This window comes from Dryobates pubescens, chromosome 25 (genome assembly GCF_014839835.1).
Source record: "Dryobates pubescens isolate bDryPub1 chromosome 25, bDryPub1.pri, whole genome shotgun sequence".
Classification (NCBI taxonomy): domain Eukaryota; kingdom Metazoa; phylum Chordata; class Aves; order Piciformes; family Picidae; genus Dryobates; species Dryobates pubescens.
In genome coordinates this window covers 17,233,291-17,245,296 of record NC_071636.1, presented here as the reverse complement: position 1 = coordinate 17,245,296, position 12,006 = coordinate 17,233,291, and the positions used below count along the sequence as shown (strand labels likewise).

Genomic DNA, 12,006 nt, shown 5'->3' with positions numbered 1-12,006 from the left:
CCAAGATCCCCTTCATACAGCCAAGCCTTGCACAAGGACCCTCCTTGCACACTCACCTATTGCACAGGGACCCCACTCCCTCCTTGCACAAGAACCCTCCTTGCACAAGGACATCCCCTTGCACAGGGACCCCTCTCAGCCACTCACACTTTGCACATGGACCTTCCTTGCACACTCACTCAAGGACCCTCTCACACACCTGGGCCTTGCACAAGGAACCTCCTTGCACACACTCATATTGCACAGGGACCACCCTTATGCACTGTGGTGGTTTAGGCTGGGTGCCAGCCCCTGATGCCACCGCACAGGCCACAGCTGGGACGTCCCAGAAGGGGCCCAGCCCAGGGGGTGGTCACAGGAAGCCAGGTACTCCATCCCATAGTGCGCTGCTCCCCCATACAACATCAGCGAGGGCTGCTGCCTGGCCAGGGGGCTGCGCTGCCTCCATCGGGCCCAAGGCTGGGTTGGGGGAGCGCGCCCCGGGCGGGGGTGGGCTGCTCTGGGATCTCTCTCAGCGCTTGTGGCTCTCTTCCGTTTCAAGCTCCCACCGCTGCTGCAACCCCTTTGGCCGAGCTCCCTTCGGCCTGCGTGGGACAATCGCTCTCCCTCACACCTGCACCGTGCACGAGGGCCCTCCTTGCACACCTGGGCCTTGCACACGCGCTTCCTTGCACAAGGACCCCTCTCAGCCACTCGCTCCCCGCATGAGGACCCTCTGCGCACGGCTCCTCCTTACACGCCTGGGCCTTGCGCGAGGACCCTCCTTGCACACGCACTTCTTGCACGAGGGCTCCCCCACCTCACAGGCGGCTGGGCAGGGCTGGAATGTCGCTGCGATGCCGGAAGGTGCTGAAAAAGGCAGGGGGGAGGGAGGGGGAGAAGGGAGGGGGAGAGGAGGGAGGTGGTTTGGGGGGGAGGTGCAAAATCCTGCAGGGGCAGGGGGAAGGGATTATACTGGGGGGGGTCCCCACTATACTAGGGGGGTCCCAGGATGCCTTGGGGGGGGGATCTAGGATGCTGAGGGGGAGGGGGGCATTGTCCCCTTAAATTGAGGCGGGGAGGCTATACTGGAGGGAGGGGGTCCAGATATACTGGAGGGCCCCAATATGGGGAGGGGTCAGGTTATACTGGTGGAAGGGTCCAAATATACTGGGAAGGTGCTTTTATACTGGGGCTTCCCTAAGGTACTGGGGGGGTCCCTAATATACTGGGGGGGTGTCCCAATACACTGGGGGGACCCCAATAAACTAGGGGGAGTCCCAGTATAGTGGGGGGGTCCTATAGTGGGAGGGGGCCCTAGTGCAGGGGGTCCCATTATACTGCGGGGGGTCTATACTGGAGGGGTGTTGAAATAACCTGGGGGGGGGGTCCTATAGTTTGGGGGACGTCCAAATATCTTGGGGCTCTCCTATACCGCTGGAAGGGTCCCCACTATATTGGGGGTCTCTTATACTGGGAGGGGGGAGGGTCTTCTATACTGGGACCTTTCCCAGTATTCCCACTGCCCCCCTCTCAACCCCCCCCCCCAGCCTCATACTGGTCCCTGTGGTACCCCCAGAACTTATGGGACCCCCCCTCAATTCTAGGGAACCCCCAATTCCTATAGGGCCCCTCCCAAATAGGCCTCCCCCTGCTCCTATAGGGACCCCCCCACTCCTATAGGTCCCCACCCCAGTTCTATGGAGCACCTCCCACCTACTTATAGGACTGCCCCCCCTACAGCCCCCCCATTTATGGGACCCACCATTTATGGGACCCACCATTTATGGGACCCCCATTTAAAAGCCTCTGCTCCATTTATGGGGCCTCCCTTTGACAGCCCCCCCCCCAAATTACAGACACCCCTACCCAATTTACAGACTCCCACTTGAACTTATGGGACCCCCACCCCCTTCTCTAGGGCAGGACCCCCCCTTCCCACCCCCAATGTCACCCCAAATCCCCCTCCCCTCCCCTCAATTTCCCCCCCCAGCTTTCCGGGGTCTCTCCCCTCCCCCAGCTGTGGGAAAGCCAAAAGTTGGGAGGGGAGAGTGGGGAGGGGGGAGGGCAGAAGAAGCTGGGGGAGGGTGGTGGGGAGGAGAGGTGACCCCCCCCGTGGCCGCTCCCCCCCCCAAAAAACCCTCCCCATTTTGAGGGATCACCACATTGAGGGCCAAGGGGAGGGGGAAAGCGTAAGGGTAGGAAGCCACCAGCCGGGGCCCAAAAGCAGGGGTGGGGGGGAAACTCTGGGGAGTGGGGGGAAGTGGCGGGGGGGAAGAAGGGCAACGAGGAGGGGACCCCCTCACACTCCCTCCCCCACCTGCTCCCCCACCCCCAGCCCCAATTTGGGGCTCCCCTCTCTTGAGGAGAGCCAAAGGGTACTTCTGAAATGTGGATTCGGCTGCCCCAGGGACATCATTGTTCACCGCCACTTCCTTCCCCCCAGCCACCGCCACGGCATCCCCCGGCGGGGGGTCACCACTGTCACTCCACTGAGGAAGAGCTGGGGCGACCCCCCCTTCTTTATCCCCAGCCCCTTCAGCCCCTTCCTCATCCTCCAACCCTCCCCCAGCCGCCAGCGGGGTGTAGGTGATGACGGTCGGCGGTGGCGCCGGAGACACTGGGCAAGGAGGTGACAATGGCGGCAGCCCCGGAGGCGGCAGAGAGGCCTCGGCCTGGTGCCTCTTGGCATGGCGGCTCAGGGCGGCAGCCGTCTTGCAGACCTTGGAGCAGCGGCTGCAGGCAAAGCGCAAAGATGGCCGCCGGCCAACACGGGCAGCACCGCCGCCGCCGTCACCTCCAGCATCACCTTCTGTCCCCTCATGTCCTCGTTGGTGCTTCCTCAGCTTCTTCAGGGCACTGAAGCTCTTCCCACACACCCTACAAAGGTGGTGGTGGTGGTGGCGTCGGCGCCGCCGTTGCCGCCGCTGCCGCCGGCTGCTGCTGGCATCAGCAGGCCCGGCCTCACCGTCGCCGTCTTCCACCTCCCGGCGGAGGGAGCGCAGCACTCGGCGCCAGCGAGGCTTCTTGGCTTTGGTGGCGCCGCCACCGCTGGTCCCTGCCCCACCAGAGGCCTTCCTCTTGGCTTTGTAGCTGTAGTAAGGCCTCCAGAGCCTGTCCTCGGCGTCACTGTCATCCAAGATGGCAGCAGGGGCAGGGGGATGGGCATGGTGGTGCTGGTGAGGGGGTGGTGGTGAAGAAGTGGTGGTGGTGGCCTCCAGGTGAAGGTCGGTCTCAGAGATGCGGCGCTTGACGATGGCCTCCTCGCCGATGCGGACGGTGATCTGGCACAGTGGCGCCCCCCGGCCTTCCCCACCCGACCCCACGTAAGCAGGCTTGGCCACGTAGGTCATGGTGCGGGGGGTGGAGGTGGGGGTGGTGGTAGGCCCAAGATTGATGCCACCACTAGGCCTGGCGCTACCACTAGGCCTAGCACCACCACTAGGCCTAGCACCACCGCCACTAGGCCTAGTGCTACCACCAGGCCCTACGCTACCACTATTGCTAGGCCTAGCACCACCGCTAGACCCAACACCGCCACCACTGCTAGGCCTCACACCACCACTAGGCCCAAGACCACTGCTAGTCCCAATGCTACTACCACTGCTAGGCCTTGCGCCACCACTAGGCCCAATCCCACCGCTAGGCCCCTCACCACTGCTAGGCCCCTCACCACTGCTAGGCTCCATGCCACTGCTAGGCCCCTCACCACCGCCAGGCCCCACACCACCGCCAGGCCCCACACCACCCCCCCCAGCCGCCAGCTGCTCGCTGGGCCCCACGCCAGCCGCACGCTGGGCCTCGATGTAGTCCCTCAGGACCTGTTTCTTCATTGGCCTCACCACCACCGGCTGGGCCACCACCCCCACAGCCTCCTCCCTGCCTCCTCCATTGTAGGTGATCACGGAGGCCGCCGCCGCTGCCGTCCCACTGTGAACGATGACTGACGGCGGCGCCGCCGGCCTCCCGTAGGCAATAACCGAGGCCTGCTCAGGCCTGGGCGAGGAGAAACCACCACCACCTTCCACCTGCTCCCCGCCTGTCGCCGCCGCTTGGCTGTAGGTCTTGTAGGGCCTCTTGTGCGCCCTCATGGGGAGGAGGCGGTAAAGCTTGAGGGCGTTGAGCTTGGGCTTGTAGCCCCCGTTGGGGGTCTTCTCGGAGGAGATGAGGGCCGGGTTGATGCCATGAAAGGCCTTCTGGTGGGTCTTGAGGTTGTAGTAGGTGACAAAGGTGTCCCAGCAAAAGATGCATTGGTAGCGGCGCTCACCGGTGTGCCACACCTCGTGCTTTGTGCGGTACTCTGCCAGGGCGAAGACCTTGTCACAGTACCTGCAGGGGGAGCACTTCCAGGTCAGATGGAGGAATGGGGGGGGACCATGGAGAGGATAGGGGAAAACAGGGGGGAACACAGAGGGGGAGATGGGAGGACCAGAGGGGAACAAAAGGGGGATGGGGGGACAATGGAGGGGAGGGGAGAGGGGATATGGAGGGGATTGGGGGGAGGGACATAGGGAGGTATCAGGAGGTCAGGGAGGGGACAGGGAGGGATAGCGGGGGACACAGAAGGGACATGGAGGGGACAGGGGTGGGGGGAGACAGAGGGGACAGTTTGGGGGGAGACACAGAAAAGAAAGCCTGGGGTGGGGGGGAGTACCTGCAGGGGTACTTTCGGCGCCAGGAGTGGACGTTGGCGTGGCGCTTGAGGCTAGACAGGGTCATGTAGGACCTCTGGCAGACCCCACAGAGATACACCAGGTGCCCATCCACCGTCTTCACCGTCGCAGATTCCTCCTCCTCCCGCTCTGGCGTCGCCGGTTCCAGGGCGCGGTGGCGGAGCAGCAAAGCTTTCTTGCCTTGTTTGGGGGCAGGGGTGGTGGTGGTGGTGGCTGGGATGGTGGTGGTGGTGGTTGGGGGGGTGGTGGTGGTGGTCGGGGGGGTGGGCTGGGCGTGGTTGTCCTTGCAGATGACTTCATGGGTCTGGAGCCTTTTGACGTGGATGAAGCTCTTGCCACAGTGGCGGCAGGCCAGGCCCCGGCGCCCACGGTGGAGCTTGGCGTGGAAGGCCAAGGCCGCGGCCGTGCTGAAGGCGCGGCCACACAGGCCACAGCACAATGGGGAAGAACCCTCAGGAGGCCCCAGGTTTGGCTCTGCAGAACCCAAGGTTGGCTCTGGAGACCTCAGCGTTGATTCCGAAGATCTCAATCTCGACTCTGAAGACCCCAGCCTCAACTTGGAAGACTCCAAAGTTGACTTTGAAGACACCAAACATTCTGAAGACCCCAACATCGGCTCTGAAGACCCCAAAGTTGACTTTGAGGACCCCAAAGGCTCCGAAGACCTCAACCTTGACTCCAAGGGCCCCAACCTTGACTCTGAAGCCACCACCACTAATTCCATTGACTCTGTTGAACTTGAACTAGAGCTGGAGCTTGAATTCGAGCTCGAGGTTGATGTTGAGCTTGAACTAGACCCTGACCTCGCCACTGCTGCCGCCGCTGCCACCTCCCCCCCAGCCCCGCTCAGGTCAACGGGCGACCAGGAGCCGTTCTTCACCCCTGCTGCTTCCTTGGGGCTTCCCCCTTCCAAACCTTGCAGGCAGGGGATCCCCAACCTCCTCCCCACGGCCCCCAGCTCCCGGGCAGCTGCCTGGGAGGCCACCGCCAGCCGTGAGTTGTAGATGAAGTTGAGGACATCAGAGAAGACCCCAGCCTGGACCCCGGGCAGTTCCAGCACCTGAGCTGGGTTGGGGCAAGTGGCTTCCTGGGCCAGAGCTCTCTTGAAGAAAGGGCTGGAAGCTGCCAGGACGTTCTTGTGGGCCCGGAACTTGGTGTCCTCGGCGATGATGGTGACGTCGCAGAACTGGCCCCGCAGGCGCTGCTCGTTCAGCTCCAGCAGCAGCGAGCGGCAGTGCCCCGCGTCCGACACCTCCACAACCGGAGCCATCCCCACCTGCGGGGGAGGGGAAAGAAGCTCAGCGGGAGCCATCCAGAAGCCAATGGATGCTTAGAGCCACTCCACAGGGGGCAAACAGGGCCTTAGAGCTGCACTTTGGGGGCAGATGGGGCCTTGAATCGGCTCCCTGAGTGCAAATGGATCCTTAGAGCCACTCCGTGGGGTCCCTTGGACCCCTCCCTGGGCTCACCTGGGACACTTAGGGCCCCCCCCAAGCCCCACACTTTGGGGTCCCCCAGCCCCCCCCTAGCCCCACACTTCGGGGTCCCCAGGCCCCACAGATACCGCCCCCAGTTCCCCCCCCTCCAGCCCCACACTTGCCCCCCCCCCCCCCCCGGCCCCCCGCAGCGCCCCCGTGGTCCCGCGGCCGCCATTTTGTAGCAGAGCCTCCGCGGGCTGCAGGCTTCCTAAGATGGCGGCGCCGGGAGCAGCTCCGCTGCCGCTAGGGGATGGCAGCAGCCGGGGGCCGTCCCCCCCCCCCCCGCGCCGTGTCACCTCCTGGGTCACCTCCCCACGGAGTCAGCCCTCCCCGGTGCCACCCCACCCCCGTACCAGCCCCTCCCCGGTGCCACCCCACCCCCGAGTGCCCCCCCCCAGTGCCACACACCCCCGCCCCCCTCCCCCTAGTTTGTCCCCTGCAATGTCACCTCTGGTGTCATCCCCCCCACCCAGTGTCACCCCCCCACTGCCACCCCCTTGGTGTCACTCCCTCAGTGGCCCCCCCAGGTATGACCAGCATTGTCCCCCCTCCCAGCATGACTGCTGGTGTCACCTCCTGTGTCACCCCCCCAGCTTCACCCCCCATGGTGTCACCCTCTCCCCACACTGTTACCTCTCAACTGTTCCCCAGCCCCCCCCCCCCGAACCCCTCCTGCCTCACAGCTGCCTCCCACGGACCCCAGGGGATCCCAGCTGGGATCCAGTCCCACAGATCCTGGAGAATTCCAGACCCACACCAGCTGGGATCCAGCCCCACAGATCCCAGGAGATCCCAGCTCCAGTCTCACCCCGCACGCATCCCAGGAGAGCCTAGTTCCATACCCACCCACCCCCAGTGGATCCCATCTCCCAACTTCCAGTCAATCCCAGCAGATCCCAGCTTTGGGCTCCCTGGGTGATCCCAGATGATCCCAGCTCCACCCCCTTCCCTCCCAGCACATCCCACTTTTGGGCTTTCTAAATGATCCAAATGGATCCCAGTCCCAGTCCCAATTGATTCATAGCCCAGTAAATCCCAGGCTCCCCTGATCCCAGATCCCAGGCCTTCCAGATCTCAATCCCGGTCAATCCCAGTCCCAAACTCCTCAGATGCCAATTGATTCCAGTCGATCCCAGCTCCAGGCCCCCCAGATCTCAATCCCACTTGATCCCTTTTCTAGGCTCTCTGGGTCTCAGTAGATTCCAGCTGCAGGCTCCCCAGACCCCAGCTGATCCCAGTTCCACCACCTCTCCTCCCAGTCGATCCCCTCCCCGAGCTCCCCAGCTCCCAACTGATCCCAGCTCCGACCCCTCTCCTCCCCTGGCTGCTCCCAGCGCCTGGGAGCTGGATCCCAGCTGCAACCCCCGGGGGGGCTCCCGCAGGGACCAGCAGGCAGCGCCCCCCAGCGGCGGCCGCGCGCAGGGCGCCCCCTACCTGTGAGCGGAGGCCTCATGGACTGCAGGTGGCTGCGCTGGGCGGCCTGGCTGGGGGGTCACAGCCGGCAGGGCCTCCTGGGGGGGAGAGGAAGGGAGGGGACACTGAGGAAACAGTCAGGAATGGGGAGGGGACAGGAGAGGATAAAAGGGGACATGAGGGCATGAAAGGGAAATGGGGGGGACATGGAGAAGATTGAGGGGGTGGGGGGGACAGAGGGGACATGGAGGGGTGGGGGGATGGGGGGACATGGGGAGGACATGGAGGGGACAAGTGGAATGAGGGGGGCGAGAGGGATGGAGGGGACACAGAGGGGGAGATGGGGGAGACAGGGGGGGACACGGGAGGACCAGAGGGGGACAACCAGAGGATGGAGGGGACAGAGGGGGACGTGGGGGGGACACAGAGGGGACAGTTTTGGGGAAGGTGTTGGGGCCAACTGGGGGAGTGGGACACAGAGGGGGAATCCCCCCCCGCCACCCCCCCCTCCCCCAAACAGACACTCGGTCCCTCCCCAAATGTCCCCACCCTTGGGGGTGATCCCAGATGGAGACCCCCACTCAAAAGTACCCCCAAAGTGACACTACCCCCCCCAAAAGTGTCACCAAGGCGGGGTGTGGACATCACGCCCCCCCCCCCCCCAATGTTGCCACCCTGGGGGAGTGAAAACAGATAGGGATCCCCCCCCAAAGAAGTGTCCCCAGGGGGTGGGGACTTCGGGACCTTGGAGACCCCCCAAAAAGCGTCACCAAGGCAGGGGTGTGGACATCATCACACTTGCCCCCAGTGCCGCCACCCTGGGCGGGGGGAGGTGACAACAGACAGGGACCCCCCCCCCCAAAAAAGTTCCCCAAGGGGTGGATGGGGGGTGGGGACCTTGGGGAACCCCCCCAAAAAAAGTGTCCCCACGACGCAGGGCGGGGGGGGAGGTGGGGACCCAACCAGCACCCATTGGCCATCCCCCTCCTCCATGTCTCCATCCTAGGTGGGGAGGTGACACAGTTGACGACGACTCCCCCCCGCCCCCGAAAAGTGTCCCCAAGGGGTGCGGGGGGGGTTGGAGACCTTGGGGACCCCCCGAAAAAGTGTCACCAAGGGAGGGATGTGGACACCAAACGCCCCCCCCGCCCCCAAACCTCTGTGTCGCCACCCAGGGGGGAGGTGACAAGAGCTGGGGACCCCCCCCAGAAGCGTCCCCACGGGGTGGGGGTCGGGGAGCTTGGGGACCCCCCCCTAAAATGCAGCCCCCCCCGCGCACCTCTATCCGACGTCACCCGCAGGCAACAGGCGGTGACAGCCGGGGAGAGGAGGGGAGGGGAACGGGGGGAGGCTACAGATCTCCCCCTCCCCCCCAGCCGTTGCCATGGCAACCAGAACCCCCCCCCCCCCGAGACGCTCTCCCCTTCCCCCCCCCCCCTCCCCATTTCTCCCCTCACCCCCCCCCCCCCCTTCCCCCCTCCCCAAAAGGGCCCTGCCAGGGGCCGGGGACCTTTCACCTTGCAGCCAATCAGCGAGCGGCGCACGGCCCGGCCCCACCCCCCAGGTCGCGCCCCCGCGTCGTCAAATCGGAGGAGAGCGGCGCGCTGACGTCAGACGCTCACCTGGATGCTCATTGGCTGGGCTTGGGCGCGGGGGGGAGTGACGTCAGCGACGCTGGCGCCCCCCCGGTCGTTACCCACAAGGCTTCGCGCTGCGGGGCGGGGGAAGGGGGGGCGGGAGGGGGCTGAGAGGAGCGGAGGGAGGAGGAGGGGGAGGAGGAGGAGGAGGAGGAGGAGGAAGAGGAGGAGGAGGAAGAGGAAGAGGGCTGGGGAGGGCGGGGAGTGAGGGGTGACGTCATGGTGACGTCACAACGCAGGGGTCTTCCCCAAGGGATGGGGACACCCCCACGCGAGACCACCCCACACGCACCACCACCCACGAGAGACCAATGCCTGGGGTGGGGACACAGGGGGGAAGGGGGACACGGTGGGGAGTGACATGGACAGGAATACAAGGGGACAGGGACACCCCCTCCACCATGTCTCCACCCCTTAGCCACCTTCCCCAGCTCCAGGCCACTCTTGGCCACCTCCAGGACCGACCTGAGGTCCTAGCTTGGGGCCACCAGAAGGTCCCCACCCAGCCCTCATGGAACTCCTGGAAGGCCACCAGAAGGTCTCCCTCCTGGGGACAACTTGGGAGGGGGGAGGGGAAGAATTAAACTTCTACTGAAGACCTTCATTTCCTGGAAGGTCACCAGGAGGTCCCCATGGGGTCTGCTCCAGGCTGGACCACCCCCAACTGCCTCAGCCTGGACCCACAGGAGAGATTCTCCAGACCTTGGACCACCAAGGTCCTGGATTGGTGGTCAAGAGGCCACCAAGACCTTGGCTTTATGGTCAAGAGGCCACCAAGGACCTTGGTGACAACCTCCAAAGCCAAGACCTTGGTGACCTCTTGGCCACCAAAGCCAAGCTGCTGGTGGTCTCCTTGGCCACCTGCCCCCTCTGCTGGTGGCTCAGGGCCTCCAGAAGAGGCCACCAAGGTGGTCCAAGGGCTGGAGAACCTCTCCTATGGGACCAGGCTGAGGGGGTTGGGGGATGATCCAGCCTGGAGCAGACCCCATGGGGACCTCCTGGTGACCTTCCAGGAGCTTCGTGAGGGCTGGGTGGCCTTCTGGTGGCCCCAGGCTGGGACTTCAGGAGGAGCTCCCTGGGAGGTGGAGATGGAGTTGGGGGATCCTGAAGGGGTTTTAGGAGGTCCTGGAAGAATCTGGGGGTCTGTGGGGGTCCTGGAGGGGACTTTAGGGGTCCCTGGGAGTATTTTGGGGCTCCTGGGGGGAGCTTGTAGAGGTCCCTGGGGCTATTTGGGGTGTCGGGGAGGGGGGCAATTTGGGGCTGGGGGCAATTGGGGGGGGGGAGCTCTTAGGGGTCCGTGGGGAGATTTTTTGCCTTCTTGGGGGATTTGGGGGGGTCTGGAATCTGCGAGTGGGGGGCAATTTGAGGGGGGTTCTGGGAAGAGGGGGAGTCCTAGGGGGGGTCTTCTAGGGGTCCCGGGGGGGATTTTGGTGGTACAATCTGGGGGTGGGGGACAATTTGAGCGGAGTCCGGGGTGGTATTTTAGGGGTCCCGGGGGTATTTTTGGGGTCCTTGGGGGTCTTTTGGGGGGTGGGGAGGAGATTCGGGACGAGGCAGCAATTTGAGAGGGATCCTGGGGGGCCGGAGGGGTGGAACTTGGGGGTCCTGCTGCGAGGATATTGGGGGGGGGGGGGCAGGCACTTAGAGTGTGCTGGGTGGAAATTTTGGGGTCCGGGGGGGGTGTCTTTTAGATGTCTGGCGAAAGATTTGGGGTCGGGGGGGGATATTTGGGCTGGGGGATTCCAAGCGGGGGGGGCTGTCACCCCCAGAGCCCCCCTCAAAATTCAGGGGAGCGGCCGAGAGATGGGGGGGTGGGGAAGGGTGTCTGCATCCGAGGGTTGGGAATGGGGGGAGGGAGAGAGGAGATCCTGGGGACCCCTCCCCGTAAAAGGAGGGTGCTGGGGGGGGGGGGGGGGGGCGTCCTGAATTAAAGGGGAGGGGTCCCGGGGGGGGGGGGGGGGGGGTGTCGTTACCGGGGCCTGTCCCGGGGCCGGTGCTGTCGCGGCGGCGGCGGCGCAAGATGGAGGCGGTGCCGCCGGGCTCCGGGAAGGGGGGGGGGGGAAGGGGGGAGGTACAGCCCCCCCCCACCGACCCAATTCCCCCCCAAATATGGTGGAGGCGGGGGACGGAAGGGGAGAATGGAAATTGGGGACCCCCCCAGGAGGGGGGGAGAAGGGTGGGGTTGCGGGGGAGAAGGGAAACCCCCCCAGACCCAACCCCCACTCTCCTGGACGGGGAAATTGGAGGGGGGGAAGGGAATGTGGGGAGGGGGGAGGAATGGAGGGAGGGGAGGAGGAAACCCTCAAAATGGGGGAGTTGGGGCTGGGGGGAAGGAAGATTGGGGGGGACCCCCCTCACCCAGCACCCCCCATAGGCAGGAAGAGAAAGGGGGGAGAAATTGGGGACCCCCCTCAACCCAGCAGCCCCCCATAGAAGTGGGGGGGGAAGCAGGGGGGAGAGAATTGGAGGGAACTGAGGAGGGGGCACTGGGGGGGGGGGGGCCCTGGGAGAGAAGTGGAGTGCAACTGGGAGCCAAGAGTGCTGCAGCTGTGTGGTGACTGTGTGGACCTCACTGATGTCGGGAGGGTAAACAAAACACCCCCATGGTGCCCCCTAATCCCCTTTCTTGCAACTAACTGGGCCCCAGCCCCTCCTGCTCCCCCCAAAATGTAAATTTTTTTGGCCCCAAATGGTCGCCCAACATCCTCCTGCTCTCCCCAATGTCCCTTTTGTACCCCGTGTCCCCCCAAATCCCTCCTTGCCCCGACTGCTGCCCAACCCCTCCTGCTTCCCCAAAATGTCCTTTTTCCCCCCCACCTCTAATCC

The 12,006-nt window shown here is 64.6% G+C and overlaps 1 protein-coding gene across 1 annotated transcript; it reads right to left on the bottom strand.

The window, feature by feature from the left end:
• Positions 1-800: 800 nt before the first annotated feature.
• ZBTB4 (zinc finger and BTB domain containing 4) lies at positions 801-9,325 on the bottom strand. The gene is made up of 5 exons (XM_054172860.1): positions 9,166-9,325; positions 7,565-7,641; positions 4,615-5,928; positions 2,362-4,322; positions 801-849 (listed from the first exon to the last, which is right to left on the bottom strand). Exons 3-5 carry the CDS (start codon positions 5,920-5,922, stop codon positions 801-803), a joined length of 3,318 nt encoding a protein of 1,105 aa, XP_054028835.1. The 5' UTR covers positions 5,923-5,928; positions 7,565-7,641; positions 9,166-9,325.
• Between the last annotated feature and the right edge of the window lie 2,681 nt (positions 9,326-12,006).

What these genes read in the sequence shown, in the direction of transcription:
- ZBTB4 (XM_054172860.1), bottom strand. Translation starts at nt 5,922, where the DNA reads ATGGCTCCGGTTGTGGAGGTGTCGGACGCGGGGCACTGCCGCTCGCTG. An exon ending in GGTACTCCCCCCCACCCCAG is followed by an intron (nt 4,323 to 4,614) that starts GCTTTCTTTTCT and finishes CTGACCTGGAAG; the next exon opens with TGCTCCCCCTGCAGGTACTG. An exon ending in GCCGAATCCACATTTCAGAA is followed by an intron (nt 850 to 2,361) that starts GTACCCTTTGGC and finishes TGCCTTTTTCAG; the next exon opens with CACCTTCCGGCATCGCAGCG.